This window comes from Orycteropus afer, unplaced genomic scaffold (genome assembly GCF_000298275.1).
Source record: "Orycteropus afer afer isolate SDZICR_OR568_19922 unplaced genomic scaffold, OryAfe1.0 scaffold00238, whole genome shotgun sequence".
Classification (NCBI taxonomy): domain Eukaryota; kingdom Metazoa; phylum Chordata; class Mammalia; order Tubulidentata; family Orycteropodidae; genus Orycteropus; species Orycteropus afer.
Window position 1 is genome coordinate 4,700,698 of NW_006921825.1, and position 18,464 is coordinate 4,719,161.

The window sequence follows — 18,464 nt, forward strand, 5'->3', positions numbered from 1 at the left end:
AACCTTCCTTCTGAGGAGTGGCTGGTGGGTTTGAACCGCCAGCCTTCTGGTGAGCAGTCAAGTGCCTTAGGCACTATGCTACCAGAGCTCCTCAGATTGAATAAGGGTAGTGAAAGGATACAATCCTCACATATACCTTTCCTGATTTTAAGCCATGTAGTATCCCCTTGTTCTGTTTGAACAACTGACTCTTGATCTATGTGCAAGTTACTCATGAGTGCAATTAAATCTTCTGGAATTCCATTCTTTGCAATGTTACCCATAATTTGTTATGATCTAAACAGTCAAAAATCTTTACATAGTCAATAAAACACAGGTAAACATCTTTCTGTTGTCTTTACTTTCAGCCAAGGTTCATCTGACATCAGCAATCATATCTCTCATGTCACATCGTTTTCTGAATCTGGCTTGAATTTCTGGCAGTTCCCTGTTGATATGCTGCTGCAACTGTTTTTAATTATCTTCACCAAAATTTTATTTGAGTGTGATATTGATGATACAGTTCTGTAATTTCTGCATTTTATTGGATCACTTTTCTTTGGAATGGATACAAATATGAATCTTTTCTGGTCAGTTGGCCAGGTAGCTGTCTTAAAAATTACTTAGCATAAATGAGTGAGCGCCTCCTGTACTGCATCCATTGTTGAAACATCTCAATGGGTATACCATTAATCCCTGGAAACTTGTTTTTCAACATTGTCTTCATTGAAACTTGGAACTCTTCCTTCAATATCATTGATTCTTGATCTTATTCCACCTCCTGTAATGTTTGAACATTGACCTTTTTTTTTCTTTGGTACAATGACTGTGTTTTCTTCTGTCTTCTTTTGATACTTCCTGCTCCATTCAATATTTAGTCCATAGAATGCTCAGTATTGCAACTTGAGGCTTAATTTTTTTCTTCAGTTCCTTCAGCTTGAGAAATGTCAAATGTCTTCTTCCCTTTTGATTTTCCAACTCCAGGTCTTTGTACGTTTCATTATAATACTTTACTTTATCCTCTCAAGCTGTCCTTTGAAATCTTCTGTTCAGCTGTTTCACTTCATCATTTCTTCTATTTGCTTTAGCTACTGTCCTTTCAAGAGCAAATTTCAGAGTCTCTTCTGGCATCCATTTTGGTCTTTTCCTCCTTTCCTGTCTTTTTAATGTATGATGTGTGCTTTAATATTTAAAGTATGCTTTCTTCATGTATGATGTCTTTGATACCACTCCACAACCTGTTTGGTCTTCAATGACTGGTATCCAATGCATCAAATCTATTCTTCAGATGGTGTCTGTAAATTCAAATGTTATGAACTCAAGATCACATTTTGACTCTCATGTTGTTGTTGTTGTTATTATGTGTCAGCGAGTTGGACATGACTCTTAGCAACCCCTTCTTAGGTTTCTGAGGCGGTGTCACTACGGAAGTAGATGGTCCCATCTTCCTTCCGAGGAGTGGCTGGGGGGTTTGAACCACTAGCCTTGTGACTAGCAGTCAAGTGCCTTAGGACATGTTTTAATTTTGTTCAGCTTCAACTTAAACTTCCATATGAGCAATTGATGGTCTCTTTCACAGTCAGCTCCTGGCCCTGTTTTGGCTGAGGATATTAAGCTTTTCCATCATCTCTTTCCACAGATGTAGTGGATTTGATTACTGTGCATTCCATCTGGTGAGGTCCACATGTATCATTGCCATTTACATTGTTTAAAAAAGGTATTTGCAATGAATAATTTGTTGGGTGTGCAAAATTTTATCCAGTGATTTCTGGCATCGTTTCTATCACAAAGGCCATGCTTTCCAATTATGTCTGCTGCTTCTTTGTTTCCAACATTCCCATTCCAATCTCAGCAATTATCAATGCATCTTGAGTGTATGTTTGGTCAATTTCAAACTGCAGAAGTTAATCAAAATCTTCAATTTCTTCATCTTTGGCTTTAGTGGTTGGTGTGTAAATTTGAATAGTATTAACTGGTGTTCCTTGTAGGTGTATCAATATCCTGTCACTGAAAGCATTTTACTTCAGGTTAGATCTTGAAATGTTCTTTTTTGCAATGAATGTGATGCCATTCCTCTTTAATTAGTCATTTCTGGCCTATTAGACTATATGATTTTCCAATTCAAAATGGCCAATACCAGTCCATTTTAGCTCACTAATGCCTAAGATAGCAATCTTTATGCTTTCCATTTCATCTTTTACAACTTCCAGTTTTCCTAGATTCATACTCTGTACATTCCACATTCCTATTATTAATGGATCCTTGTAGCTGTTTCTTCTCATTTTGCATTGCATCACTTCGTCAAATGAAGGTTCAGAAAGCTTACTCCATCCACATTATTAATATCACCTCTACTTTGAGGAGGCAGCTCTTTTCCAGTCATATTTTGAGTGACTTCCAACCTGCAAGGCTCATCTTCTACCAGCAAATCAGACAATATTTCTCAGCTATTCATAAGGTTTTCAGTGGCCATTTTTTTAAAAACAAGTGGACTTGGCTACATGGTCACCTCCTTCTTCCTAGTCTGCCTTAGTCTGGAAGTTCTTTTGAAACTTGTCCACCGTGGGTGACCCTGCTGATATTTGAAATGTCAGTTGCATTGCTTTCAGCTTTACAGCAACACATAAATCATGACAGTACAACAAACTAACAAATGATGGACACAGAAAAGAGACACAAACTCACTCTGGGGGAAGAACTGAGTGGGGTACCTTAACAACTTCACCCCTTGCAGAGTTCCAAAATGTGTCTAAAAACCAAGATAGGAGTGTGTGTGTATATGTGCGTGTGCATGCACACACACACATACATATGCATGTATATATTAAATTATTATTCTTTTTTTTTCTTTCCTTTTTTTCCTAGAATTCTCTTTTTGGCTTGTACACTTGTTACTTATAAATATATAAAACACATATATATATATAGTAGAATACTGTACCTTATCCCCAGATAATCAGATTTATCAAGTTTCAAGTAATGCGTTATGCTGTTAGGCTGATTTTGACTCATAGCAGCCTCATGTAACAAAGTAGAACTGCCCCTTAGGGTGTTCTAGGCTGTAACCTTTGCAATCTTTACAGGAGCAGGCCACCAGTCCTTTCTCCCATGGAGCTTCTGGGTGTGTTCAAACTGCCAATCTTTCAGTTAATAGCCAAGCGCTTAACCATTGCACCACCAGGGCTCTTTTAAGTAATGCCTAGGAATATGCATTTTTAACAAGCATCCCAGAGAAATGTGGTGCCTATACTCTAAGCTCTCGAGTGAGTAGGGGAAAGTGTTGACAGTTAGGGTTTATTCCAATTGATAAGTTATGGTATGTGTAGGACTGTGTTGAGAAAGCTTCTCTAGCTGAGCAGACACAATGAGAAAGGCTGTAAGCAACGACAACAATGAAGACTGAATTCAATAGCTCAATAATGTGATCAGATTTTTAATATGATCTTAATATAAATTCAGATTTTTAATATAGTCATCTGTCTCAAGGGACAGAGATGAAAAGGAAAAAGCCCTTCCCTTAGGGGTGCTAAATGAAAATGTTCTGAGCCTTGTACTTAAACAACTTCACAGTAAGGCAGTTGTTCTCAATTGAGAATGATTTTGCCCTAACTAACACCCTTCATGCAGAGGACATTGTCAATGTCTGGAAACATTTTTGATTGTCATGATTGTAGCCATTAGTGGAAGTGACATTGGCAGTAAATATCCTACAAGGCACAGAACAGCCTACATTCAAAGAATCACCTAAGACTTCATTATTCCCAAGGCTCAGAAACTCCGCTCTAAGCCTTCCCTGGGAAGAAATTAGAGAGCTCCCTCACTCCCGAGACAATTCTTGTGTCCTTCAATCAGTAGCCGACTAAATCCTCCCCTATGCCCCAGCACCTAGATTCGTCTTCCCAGCCCCAAAGGAAGGCTGGCATATAAATAATTGTGAGGAGCAAATAGTGAGTATGGCAGCATACTGGGCCTGGAATTGAGGCTTGGGAGTGGTGTCCATGACTCTGTGAGCCTCTGCTTTCACTGTTCAGCTTTATGGCTCAAGGCTAGAGATTCCTGTAGATCTTGGCCCTCAAATAATTCTTCCCCATCCTTTACTGTGTAGCTTGCCAGGGAAATAAACTCTAAGCTGACCAGAAGATAGTTCTTCAGCGTATTCAGCTGTTTGGTCTTGTGATATAGCCCAAAATTTTCCAGGACCAAAGGGGTCCCAGGAAACACCTTAGGACTGAATCCTAGATCCAAACTAAAAGAAAACAAACTAATGCTATTGAGTCCGTTCTGATTCATAGTGACCCTATAGGACAGAGTAGAACCGCCCCATAGAATTTCCAAGGCTGTAATCTTTACAGAAGCAGATTGCCCTTTCTCCCACAGAGTGGCTAGTGGGTTCAAACTGCTGATTTTTCAGTTAGTAGCAAAATGCTTAACCACTGCACCCCAAAGGCTCCTTGGATCCTAACTATAGCTCTGCTAATTCTGAGCCCTATGAACTCAAGGATATCTAAAATAACTGACTCAGCTTCCTGATCTGGAAAATAGGAGGTACCTCAGAATGCTGCTATAAGTTTTGAAGGAGAAACTTTGTTTGAAAACATTGTGAGCAGTGCATGAATTGCACAAATATAAATCATGCTTAAAAATAAATTCAATATTATTTGAATTGCATTCAACAGATGTTTAAGGAGTGCTAACTAAAGTCAAGATCTTTTATTACAACTTCCTCTAAAACAGTGATTCTCAAACTTTATTGGATATCAGAATCACCTGGAAGGTTTGTTAAACTATGTATTTCTGGGCACCACCCACGGAGTTTCTGATTCAGGTGGTCTTGGAATCTGCATTTCTAACGAGTTTCCAGGTGATGTTGATACTGAGAACCAAGTGGCTCTAAAACATCCCCTGCATCTATTGAAAGAAGCTCTGGTGATGCTGTGGTTAAGGTGTAGGGTGCTAACCACAAGGTCAGAGGTTCGAACCCACCAGCCACTCCACAGGACAAAGATGAGATAGTCTGTTTCCATATGGATTTACACTATGGGGGTTGCTATGTGTTGGAATTGACTTGATGGCAGTTGGTATATTTTGAGTTGGCTTGGAAAATCAACTCAGGATAAAGTAGAGGGTTGCATGTCTGGCTGTTCACCTGGATCACCCGTGGAGTTTTGTAGTTGTTATTAACTGTTGTTTTGATACAATTGCTTGGCTCTTCTACTCTAGTACCAGTGTCCATTGCTGTCAAGTCAACTCTGACTCATGGTGACCTCATGTATGTCAGAGTAGAACTGTGTTCCATAGAGTTTTCAATGGCTGACTTTTAGAAGTAGTAAGTCGTCTTTGGGTGAACTCAAACCTCCAACATTTTGGGTAGCAGCTAAGTGTGTTATCTGTTTTTACTACCCAGGGACAACTCTCCCACCCCAAAACCAAACCCAACCCACTGCCATCGAGTCTTTTCTGACTTGTAGCAACCCCCATAGGGTTTCCAAGGTTGTAAATCTTTACAGAAGCAGACTGTCTCATCTTTCTCCTATGGAGTGGCTGACCTTCAACTGTCAACCTTTTGATTAGCAGCTGAATGCTTTAATCACTATGTCACCAGAGCACCTTACTAAGACACCTGGCTCACCTAATCTGTATCAAACCTTTGAACCATCAGTCCAGTTCTGTATGAAAATCATATGAGAAAGTGAGAAAGAAAGAAAAAAAAAATAACATCTGAGAAAAATTATACAATGATAATGCATTATTGAAATCATCTGTTGATGTCATTTGGGTATGGATACCTTAACTTTCACCTGGATGATTTCTGTTTTTACTTTATTAAAATGTCATCACATAAACAAAAACAAAAAAAATTCTGCACAAAATAAACCATGGTGGTGAAGACAGTGAGACTTCTATTTAGCAGTAGGTTGGGTGCTATCCGAGGGCACCTAATGAAGTTTTATATGGGGAGTGGGGATTGTGGACCTGTGGAAGAAGAATCTAATGAATTCATTCCAATTTCAGCAACATCATAATCAAAACCATGGAAGCATGTAAATGGAAATGCCAACACATCAACACCAAATGACTTTTGTGACAACAGCTAACTTGATGGGCTGCCTGAGCAGGGCTCAGAACAAGTCCTTCCTGGTTCAGTCTTGGCTGACAAAGCAAAACTGAGATGAACCAGAGTTTGCAAAATATGGGTTCCTGAAACAATAATGTTGATGGAAACTCCAGGTCCTGTTCAATATGACTTTGTTAAGGCAATAACAAGTTAAGGAGAGAAAGGTTACTTTATTTAGTTAAACAAGGAAAGGTAGAGTCGGGACTAAGTACCTCCAAGACTGCTCACAGGCAGCATGGTGAGGCAAATTTTTACAAGAGAATGAATTTGGTGGCAGTCCACACAAGTGTAGATTACAAGGCAATGACTAGGCACTTTTGAAGATCACAGTTCTAACCCCCTTAAAGGAGGAAGCAGGAGATTTTGTTGGGCAGGCACTGCCTCATTCCATCCTTTTTCTTTTAAACATTGACTATTCAGTGTCAATGTTCATTATTCCTGAACTCCTAGATAGAAAAATAGGATACTTATTAAACATGTCTAACACCAAGGAGCAAAATAATCTCCAAATGGGGATCTAAAACAACAATAGCAATTGTGGCAAGAGTAAAAGTCACTCCAAACATTTCAGCAGTACTTATTGGTTTATCTAGTGTGTGATGATCTTGGGCTCTTACATAGCCATAGTCATGGTTAGAAGACAAAGTTTAAGGTATTCTAAAAGAAAAGGAGCTCTGGTGGTGTGGTGGTTAAGGCATATGGCTGCTAATAAAAAGGTCTTTGGTTCTAACCCACCAGCTGTTCCACAGAAGAAAGATGAGGCAGTCTGCTTCCATAAAGATTTACAGCCTTGGAACCCCAACAGGTACTGCTATGAGTCAGAATCAACTTGATGGCAGTGAGTTTGTTTTTGAGAAAGGAGAATAGTCCAATGCTCATGGTTTTGTTGGTTTCTTTTTCTATGTCTGCCCATGGACTCTTCTTTATCCTGGAGTGGTGGATCCAGACACTGAGTCCACTGACTTTGACTTCAGTGGGGTGGTGAGGAGCACTTCAAATGGTCCAGTATACTTTTCCTGTAGAGATTCTGACTTCCAGGCTTTGACCAGACACACTATCCAGGCTGAATGGGGTATAGTGGGCCTTCTGAAACTGGGCACTCAAGGAAATGTGCCTACCTGTGATAAGAGTATAACACAGTGGATAGAAACTGCGAGTATCCTTTTAAATAACTGTTTCCATTTTATGTAAACTATCAGGACTCAAATCAGAAAGACAGCTTTTAGGATTGTGTAAAATTGATTGGCCACACGTCAGCTCAAAGGGCCTTATTTTAAATTTGATTCTGGGAGCTACCCAAGTTGTTCTGGTTACCTAGTGCCAGTCTGACAGGAATATACCACAAATGGGATGGATTAAACAAACAGGAGTTTATTCTCTTACAGTTCGGGAGGCTAGAAGTACGAGTTCAAATTGCCAGGCTCTAGGGTCTGGGTGAAAGCCCCTCGACCTTGGGCTTCTGCTCTGACTCTTGCTCCCAGCCCACTGAAGCTAGAGGCATTTCTTCATTCAGGCAACTGGTGGCTGCTGAGGCTAACAAGCCCAAGGTCAACAAATAAAATGGCACAGCCCCGATGTTACCAAACCAGCAGGCCATTAATTCAAGTCCATTGAAGGTCCCAAGGTCAGCAGAGCACGGCAGGCTGCTGAACAACAACATGATTATATGCAGGGTTCAAGTGTACCATAAGCTAGAGACCAGCCCCAAAACTACTGCTTATATACGGGAAGCAGACCACATCCCTAAACAGCTACTCAGCTGCTTGTCGTAGTTCCCACCATACAGTTGATTGCCAGTCCCATCATGGGGAATAACTACCACCAGCTGCCCAGTCACTCAAGCAAGTCCAGCCAAGTTGACACACAAACTTAACCACCACACAAGTCCTACATAGAGTCTTGGGGAAGACCTTTGTACATACTAGTCTGGCTTCTTGACAGATCTTAGCTACATGTCTTTGAGTTTTTGATAAGCCGCCTGTACTTTCTTACTAGAGTGTGGCCTCCAGTGTATATTCCATTGAATATCCAGAAAGGAGGCCACCTGTTGAGTGATACTAGTGATGAAATGGGTCTGTTGTCACTTCCAGTGGACTGTTGTTGTTGTTAGGTGCTGTCAAGTTGTCTCCTACTCATAGTGACCCTATGAACAGCAGAACAAAACACTGGCCAGTCCTGCACTAGCTCCATGATCCTTGCTATACTTCAGCCCATCACTGCTGCCACCATGTCAATCCATCTCATTGAGGGCCTTCCCCTCTTTTATCAACCCTCCACCTTACCAAGAATGACATTCTTCTCCAGGGCATGGTCCCTTCTGATAACATGACCAAAGTAGGTGAGATGAAGTCTGGCCGTTCTCACCTCCAAGGAGCATTCCAGCTGCATTTCCTCCAGGACAGACTTGTTAGTTCTTTTAACAGTCCACAGTACTTTCAGCATTCTTTGCCAACACCACAGCTCAAAAGCATCAATTCTTCAGTCTTCCTTATTCATTGTCCAGCTCTCACATGCATAAGAGGTAATTAAAAATACCATGGCTTGTGTCAGGTGCACCTGAGTCCTCAAGGAGACATCTTTGCTCTTCAGCACTTGAAAGAGGTCCTTTGCAGCTGATTTGCCTGGTGCTATACATCGTCTGAGTCCTGACTGCTGCTTTCATTGGTGTTAATTGTAGAACTAAGCAATATGAAGTCTTTGACAATTTCAATCTTTTGTCCATTTATTGTGATGCTGCTTATAGGTCCAGTTGTAAGGATTTTTGTTTTCTTTATATTGAGATGTAATCCATACTGCAGACTATATTCTTCAATATTCATCAGTAAGTGCTTCAAGTCATCCTCATTTTCAACAAGCAAACTTGTGTCATCTGCATATTGCAGGATGTTAATGAGTCTTCCTCCAATGCTGATGTCATGTTCTTCTTTGTATAGTCCTGCTTCTCTGATTATTTGCTCAGCATACAGATTGGATAAATATGGTGAAATGATACAACTCTGTTGCACTCCCTTCCTGATTTTAAACCATGCACTATCTCCTTGTTCTGTTTGAACAACAGCCTCTTGGTCTATTTATAGGTTCCCCATGAGTACAGTTAAGTGTTCTGGAATTCCCATTCTTCTCAATGTTATGCACAATTTCTTAGGATCCACACAATGAAATGCTTTTGCATAGTCAATAAAATACAAGTAAAGATCTTTCTGGTATTCTCTGCTTTGAGCAAAGATCCATCTGACATCAGCAATGATATTCCTCATTCCATGTCCTCTTCTGAATCCAGCTTGCATTTCTGGAAATTTTCTGTCAATATATTGTTGCAGCAGTGGACTGGAAGAGTCCAAACCTTGGGATAATTTCTTGAAGAAGTCCCTTTACCACTTCAGATACTTTTTCCATCTGATATAGTAAGGCTTCAATCCAATTGGTAAAACTGTCAATAAATATCAGTAAGTATTTATAGCCTCTGGATGTCCTCAGCATCTCAGTGAAGTCTACTTGCCAGTATTCCCCAGGTTGAGCTAACTCCAGAGTAAAAGCACTTAACTACAAAGTCTCCAGGAGTTATGTATTAAATTATGTCTCCCAGAAATATGTGTTGTAAAATCTAATCTCTGTGCCAGTGGTTATAATTCATTTTCCAGTACCATGCACTTTACTTCTGAAGTCAGCAGGGTGCCTAAGAGGATAGTACATTCAGTTCAGTTGGGGTTGTGAGTATGGAAGTTTTTTTTTTTTTTAAAAAAAAAAAAAACTGCCATCAAGTCAATTCTCACTCATAGCAATACCCATTGGGTTTCCAAGGCTGTAAATCTCTATGGAAGTAGATTACCTCATCTTCCTTCCATGGAATAGCTCATAGGTTTGAACCACCTTGGAAACAACCTCTGGTTAGCAGCCAAATGCTTTATGCACTCCACCAGTAGAGAAAGCTCCTTGAGTATGGAAGATAGAGGTGAATAAATCATCCATCTTTTTTAGGGTTTTCTTGATATCCAGGGGTGTTGTTTTGCAATTATAGAGATCATGTGGACTAAATCATACTGCCCCCAACACCTGGATTCTGTCTAAGAGGAAAAAGACCTGCCAGATGGCTATGCTCAGGATGGGCCCCCTTTTCAGAGGCTGAATCAGATGGCCAATACTCTTTCCCACTCCAAGTTTGTGGCAGAGTCTGCCAATGACAGGTACAATCCCTTTGCCACTTTTAAAGGATATTGGGGGTCAGAAGGAGCTGGAGCACACAGAGGAGGCAGTGTTGAGTTGTTGAAGAATCTGGGGTTTTTCCTCTGTCTTTTTACTTTTAGTGGTTTGTGCACATACATGCTTTACATTCTTCTTGAGTTTTCTTATCCCTATATAACATCATAAAGGCCTCAACATAATACTTTTTGTCCCATTTATCCATCCTGAAAGAACAAAACAAACAAAAAATAAAAACACCAAACTCATTGCCATCAAGTTGAATCATTGTAGGATAAATTTCCATTAACTGGCCATCTTTCCCATCCTCTGTTTTGCTTGTATTGTGGTCATGCAGTATCACAGAGAAAGACTAATTTCTTTTTCTTCATAGGGTCAGAACCAAACTTGGACCAATTCTTTAAAATACAATCAAAAGGTGAACATTCAGGAATGCTTTCAGAATTACCCATGATACCAACAAAACAGGGAAATAACAATGCCCTTAAAGCCCTGTTGTTTTTGTTGTTGTTGTTATGTGCCATCGAGTCAGACCGACTCATAGCAACCCCTCATTTGGTTTCTGAGGCGGTATCACTATGGGAGTAGATTGCCCAACCTTTCTTAAAGCTCTACATGTGCTAATTTTCAATACCAGGTGCTGGCTGGGCTGCAGAAATAATCCACAGGCTGCCTTGATGCAACCACCAAGGTTACAAACAGAATACAGAGCAGAATTGCACCATTACAACAGGCTTTGTTTAAGGTTGTTTAGAGTTTTTATTCACTGAGAAACAGGATGTCCTCCCAGGAACTCCATATAGCAACATTTCATCTCCTCAAATGAGTCAACATTGGGTCCTAGGCTGACCGGCCTCAGGGGCCAACAATGGTTGTCCCCTGAAGAAATCTTCTGGTACACCCTAGACTTTTGGTTTGATCCTCTGTGAGGTATGCTTCTAACACCAAGTGGCAACTCCCATCTGGCTCAGCAGAAATGTTGCCAGGAAGTCCACATCCGCTCTGTATGACTCCATTAAGCCAATAAATGAGACACTGATTGAGGAGAGAAAGGTTCCTTTATTTAGTTGCACAAGGAAAAGTACAGCTGGGGCTAAGTGCCTCCAAGACTGCTCGAAGGCAGCTTGGGAACAAATATGGCATCAATATATGTATGCACAGATTACACAGTAATATCTAGGCACTATTTAAGATCACAGTTCAGTTCCCCTTAAAGGTGGAAGTGGGAAACTTTATCTCCCTCTTAGAAAACAAGGGTAGCATGTGCATAACATAGCAACCAAATCTCTTGATTTGCAGTTGGGAACGTGGGTGCCCTGCTCAAAGATGGTGGCACACCTCAACACCAGAAAAACAAATAATCCAATTCAAAAATGGGCAAGGGACATGAATAGACACTTCACAAAAGATGATATGCTGACGGCCAACAAACACATGTAGAATTGCTCACGATCATTAGCCATTAGAGAGGTACAAATCAAAACAACGATGAGATATTTTCTCACCCCAGCAATAATAGCAAAGTTCAGCAGGACAGAAAATAACAAATGCTGGCGAGGTTGCGGAGAGATTGGAACTCTCATACACTGCTGGTGAGACTGTAAAATAGTACAACCATTGTGGAAAATGGTATGGCATTTCCCTTAATAAACTGAAAAAAGAAATACCATTTGAATCAACAATTGCATTACTAAGAATATATCCTAAAGAGGTGAGAGATGGGACATGAACAGACATATGCACACCCATGTCCATTGCAGCACAATTCACTATAGCAAAAAGATGGAAACAACCTAAATGCCCATAAATAGATGAATGGGTAATCCAATTATGAGTACATTCACACAATGAAATACTATGCTACATTAAAGAATAGTGAAGAATACATGAATCATTTCACAACATGGATGAATCTGGAGGACATTATGCTGAATGAAATAAGTCAATCGGAGAAGGACAAATATTGTATGAGCCCATTACTGTGAAAAGTCAAGCAAGGATTTGCTTAGGAAAGGGAACTTATTTTGTAGATTACTGGGGATGGGAGGGAAGGGAAGGAAAATTTCAAACTAGTTGGGGGCCACATGCTGAGTTGGGTAAGGAGAAGGATGGTATGGAAAGAGTCTGTGACCAGCATGATAACACTGGAGAAAGTGAAGATACTGAAATGTGCATATAAGATATAGATGACAGAGGCTAATACCAGTATATGCACAATACTACATTACCACTAACGTCAAACACCAGGTTGCAGATAAATATGTAGACAACTGAGAAGACCAGATGGGGTCAGTGAACAGGAGTGTACCCTAGACCAATGACAGATTTAGCTGAAGATAATCTTACATTGACACTAGTGATACAAAATAACCACAATCATTACAGAAGCAACAGAAGACAGAGTTGGAGTAATCCCTCAGAGACAACCAAACACTTTGGCAGAGAGAACCACTGGGCCTGTCGACTCAGGACCAGTCTCGGGGGATGTTGTTGTTGTTGTTATGTGCCGTCAAGTCGGACCCGACTCATAGTGACCCCTCCTTGGGTTTCTGAGGCAGTATCACTACGGAAGTAAAGTGTCTTATCTTCCTTCTGAGGAGTGGCTGGTGGGTTTGAATCACCAGCCTTCTGGTTAGCAGTCAAGTGCCTTAGGCACTATGCTACCAGAATTCAATTGGCACAACATAGTACATAAAACTCTTGTTCCACTACCTACTTTGTTGGGTCGTGACTGGGTCTTAAAAGCTTTCAAGCTGCCATCTAAGATGAAGCTAATGGTCTCCTCCCATCTAAAGCAAAGAAGAGTGAGGAAAATCAAAGGTATTTGGAAATAGTCCAAGGATATGATGGACCTTGAGACCAGAAGAACTAGATGGTGCCTGGCTACCAATGCCAACCACTTGGGAAAGGACTAGAACTGGAGATCCTGGATAGAGTGGGAGGAAAAATGTGGAACAAAATTCAATAACAACCAGAATTATTGGTTGGGTGGAGTCTGATGGGACTCCCAAGACTATGGCTCTGGGATAGGACTCACTCCCAAGGACTGGTTCTCAGCCCATCAGTAGAAAAACTTACATGCAGAACACCCAACCCAGAGCAATGCACCCACACACTCTATGGAGATACACCCCTTGGAGCAATTGGTCATGGGTCACCGAGGGGCAGCATTCACATGAAAGGAAAGCCAGACAGACAGGAATGCATAATTAACAAGGCATGGGAGGTGGTCACAGGGGAAGACAGGGGAGGAGAGTGGGTTAGGGTTGGAGATGGTAATCAGGGAGTGAAACCAAATGTACATGAACTGTTGAATGGAAAGCAAATTTTGCTCTAAATGTGCACCCAAAGCAAACTGAAACTGAACCAGTTTGAGCCCTTGGTCTTAGGTCTGATACTGCCTTTTCTTCCTTCCAGCTGTAAATGCAAGCACACTAAAGCTTGGAATACATCTAAAGTAGGGTGTATTCCTTGCCAAACTTAAGTGTTAAATTTACACTGTATTGTCACAGCTAAGAGGGACTGTAGAGATCATCTACCCTTCTTTTTCTATAAGAGGAAACTGAAGATATCATATTATGTGTTAGGGGCATAATTCAGGGTATAATCCAGGTGTATTAGTTGGGGTTCTCAAGGGAAATATAACCAATAAGAGATATATGCATACACACACAAACACACACACACAAAGGGAGAGAGAGGTTATAAATCAAAATTTGTAGGGTAGGCCAGACAGCTGGAAACTAAGGCAGGTGTTGATATTGCAGTTTTGAGACCAAAATCCATAACATAGGCTGTGAGGATGGAAACTCAGGAAGGAGTTGATGCTGCAGTCTTGAGGCAGATTTTCTTCTTTGGGAAACCACTGTTTTTTGCTCTTATGGCCTTCAACTGATTGGATAGGGCCCACCCACACCACATTAATCACATCTACAAAATAGTTTCACAGCAATACCTAGATTAGTATTTAATTAAATGAGGAAATACTGTAGTCTACCCAGAGACATTGATGATTCAGTGACAGAATTCTCACCTTCCATGAGAGAGACCTGGTTTGAGTCCAGTGCAAAGCACATCAAGTGCAGCCACCACCTCTCTATCAGTGGATGCTTGCATGATGCTATGATGTTGAAAAGGTTTTCGCAGAGCTTCCAGATTAAGATGGACTAAGAAGAAAGACTAACTACTTTTGGAAATCAGCCAGTGAAAACCTTGTGAATCACTCAAGACCAGGCAGCAGTTCTTTCCATTGTGCATGGGATCACCATGAGTCTGGGGCCAACTCAGCAGCAGCTAGCATAGCTTAGCCTGGCTGACACAGAAGACCAAACATCACACCCAGTCTTCTAGCTCTCAGCCTAGTACATTTTCTGCAGTCTTTGGAAAAGTAAAAGTTGATTCCCCACCTCCACTTTCCCTTGATAACAATTACAAAACTTACTATAGTACTGCATAAAGACAAGGACAATCAAAGGACTCTTCCTTGGCAAATAAATAAATGTATGTATCCATACCAGTGCCAACTTTATAGTAACAATGTTTGTTTCTTTGTTTTTTAAAACTTGATCCAATAAGAGATTCTTGGAGATCTGATACTTCAAACAGCTGGTAGCTCCCTTCTCTTTTATAGACACAGGCAAAACTAACCAAGAATGTCACCAACTGACAAAAACTGACTGGGTAGAATAACTAGAGGATAAGCTCTTAACCACTAAAGTTAGCACTTGCTGAGGTTCACCTACAAATTTTCAAATTTGTGTATTGAATTCCTGCTGCTAGAAGATTTCAGGTTTAAGAACATGTTGACCTTGGAAAAAGAATGATTGAGATTTTTTTTTTTTTTTTTTAACCATCTGCATCCAATTGCCATTGGCAACAAGAATTAGTAAAGTAAGCTTCCAGTTGTTTTAGATTAGAAACTTGGTTGTGCCACTGGGTTGAATGAGACTTGACTTTGTCATTCTTCTCTCTCCAGGGCATGTGCATATCACAGACTTCAACATCGCAGCAGTGCTGCCCAGGGAGATGCGGATCACCACCATGGCTGGCACCAAGCCTTACATGGGTATGGAATGTGTGGCCCACTGTGTTACTAAGAAAAAGACTTTTACTTTTTATTCCTATGTTGTTAGTGGTTGTCAAGTCAAATCAACCTCCAATTCATGATGACCCCATATAGACACTACTTATCTGTTGGGATTTGCAGCTAGAAGTAACAAGTTTGTATCAAACTTTACCCAGGGATTTTAGGATTTCATGAGTCTAAAGTAAATCTCAGGATTCTCTAGTTTAATAAGCACCCAAGGTGATCTTTACTCAAAAAAGCCTTAAACCACATTTTGAGAAATGCTTTTACAAATTTATTTTTAAAAATTCTGGTGAACATATACATAGCCAAAAATACACAATTTTAACAGTTTGTACTTGTATAATTTAGTGACCTTGGTTACATTCTTTAAGTTGTATTGCCATTCTCACGATCCTTTTTCAAATTATTCTCTCAATATTATCTGAAACTCACTGCCCCCTTAGCTTCCCATCCAACCTTTCAAGTTACCATTGTCACTTGGATCTCACACATATAATTATTTTAAAAGGCACAATGTTCAAAGCAGACATGCTTTACTAATTAAGATAAGTTATTTTAGTTGTTGCTATTCAAAGAAGACTTCAGGGGATAGTTTTGGTTAAAAGTTTAAAAACTGTGTCTGGACAATAGTTTAGGGGTGCATCAAGCCTCAAGGGCTCCAGAAAATCTGGATTCCACTGAAATTTTAATATTTTGTTCTGTGTTTTTACCCCTATTGATCAGGATTCTTTTATAGAATTGTTCTGGTTACCTAGTGCTTCTCTGACAAGAATATACCACAAATGGGATGGCCTTAACAAGCAGGAGTTTATTCTTAAAATTTGGAGGCTTTAAGTCCAAGTTCAAAGTGCCAGGCTCTAGGGGTTTGGTGAAAGCCCCTCAACCTTGGGGTCCAGCCCTGCTTCCTGCTCCCGGCCCACTGGAGCTAGAGGCGTTTCCTTCACTCAGACAGTTGCTGGCTGCTGAGGCTGAAAAACTCAAGGTTGACCAGTAAAAAGGCACAATCTCGATGTTACCAAACAACACAGCCAGCCATTAATTCAAGTCCATTGTAAGTCCCAAGGTCCACAGAGCATAGCAGGCAGCTGAATAACAACACGGCTACATGCGGGGTCCAAGTATGCCATAGGCTAGTGACCATTCCCAAAGCTGCTGCTTATATATGGGAAGCAGACCACATACCCAAAGGCAGCTACTCAGCTGCTCACAGTAGATTCCACCATGGAGTTGATTGCCAGTCTCATCATAGGGAATACTATATCCAGCTGCCCAGCCACTCAACCAGGCCCAGCCAAGTTGACACAAAGACATAACCATCACAAGAATCTTTGATCAAAATGTTTAGTAATGGTAGTCAGACACCATCCGATTCTTCCAGTCTCATGGCAAAGGAGGTAGTTATTAATCAAGGCACAGATTTGATTTCCTTCTCAGATTCCTAACATTCCTTCTAATTGTTTCAGGTTAATGGGGTCAATAGTACCTTGGATAGTTGCTTGGTAGCTTTTAAGACCCTAGTCACTGAACAGTGAATGAAGAGGTAGAACAGAAGTACTGAGAAATAATATTAGACCAATTGATTGTGATGTCTGTCAGAAGTATGACCCTAAACCTACAAAACAAGAAAATAAACCCCATGAGATGTTTAGTTGTACATAGCCAGCCTAAACAGCTACATTTTATGAGCTAATTGAGACAGCTACTTCTTTCATCCTAACAAAGAATGTTAATTAATTCAATTAATATCTATAATTGCCTTTGTGTGCTCAGCACTGTTTGAGGGACTGGTGCCCCAATATTGAGCAAGATAGACAAGGTATCAATCTCATAGAACTTGAATTCTAATGGGAGGAGGTAGTATGTAGAAGTGAACATATGACTAAGACATCGTAACTAGAAGGAGGGCAATAAATAACAAAAGTATCATTATAGCCATTATTAACATAATCACTCACTGAAGTCCAGTTGGATCCAATCTATAGCGATCCATCCCTCCTTGGGTTTCCAAGGCAGTATCACTAAAGAAGTAGATCACCCAATCTGCCTTCCAAGGAGTGACTGGTGGGTTTGAAGTGCCAGCCTTCTGGTTAGCAGTCAAATGCCTTAGCCACTACACCACCAGAGCTTCTTATTAACATAATACTGAATTATGTACATAGAGTTATAATGTTTACAAAGTCCCTTTCCAGTTAGGGTTTTAGTTTTAGCTTTCCTGCCACAATAACCCCATGAGTTTTCTTTTCTTAAAATGAAATTCAGTCTCAGAAAGGGTTAATGACTTTGTTATAATCTTCCTTATACTGAGATGAGGAACTATGTTGTGCCTGAAAATTAAAATTTTACCTGAGTAAAATGACACGGTTAGGTGCCATGATTATCAGCTAGGTCTTACAGCTAAATGTGTTAGCTATCTGAACAATCACCAATTAACTGCAAATTCTAGATTCACTTGCTGGAGACAGCCATCTCTACATAGACAAAATTCTAGCAGAACTAGCACTACCTCCCATCCATACCAGAAATATAAGGAGAGAACTGGTGCTTTGCAAGGACATACTGTATTTAAAAAGAAGGGCTTCTTCCACTCCTCTCCCTGTTCTTCCTGAAAGCAGGTGAGTCAGGTCTTAAAAGAATCATCTGTGAAGTGTAGAGATGATTGCAAGAAGCGACATCTGCATTTCATTCTTGGTTGGATTTCTGTTTAGTCTCTGCATTTCCTGACTGATCCTTGAGCTAACAGACTCTGAATTGACCAGAGAGGGTTAATGAGTTGAAGAACAAGGCTTGTTGGGGAACATAGCAGTGGAAGACAAAGATAGGAAGATAAAGACATGCAGCAGGAGATGGGAAGGATGTTGAACCTGTGCAGGGATATGGTCCAGCTTAATAAGGGTCCCTTTATGGGCAGAAGACATGAATAGACACTTCACCAAGGAGGATATTCAAGCGGCCAACAAACATATGAAGAAATGCTCACGATCATTAGCTATTGTTGTTGTTGTTGTTGTTATTTGCCGTCGAGTCGGCCCCGACTCATAGCGACCCCTCCTTGGGTTTCCAAGGCAGTATCACTACGGAAGT

The 18,464-nt window shown here is 40.5% G+C and overlaps 1 protein-coding gene across 1 annotated transcript in view; it reads left to right on the forward strand.

Annotated features, from left to right (window-relative positions):
- The window catches only part of STK32A (serine/threonine kinase 32A), a 218,728-nt gene that overhangs the window by 130,079 nt on the left and 70,185 nt on the right, over positions 1 to 18,464 (forward strand). Inside the window, exon 5 of the mRNA XM_007949130.2 lies at positions 15,270 to 15,359. Coding sequence (XP_007947321.2) covers positions 15,270 to 15,359 — 90 coding nt within the window. The remainder of the gene's footprint in view (positions 1 to 15,269; positions 15,360 to 18,464) is intronic.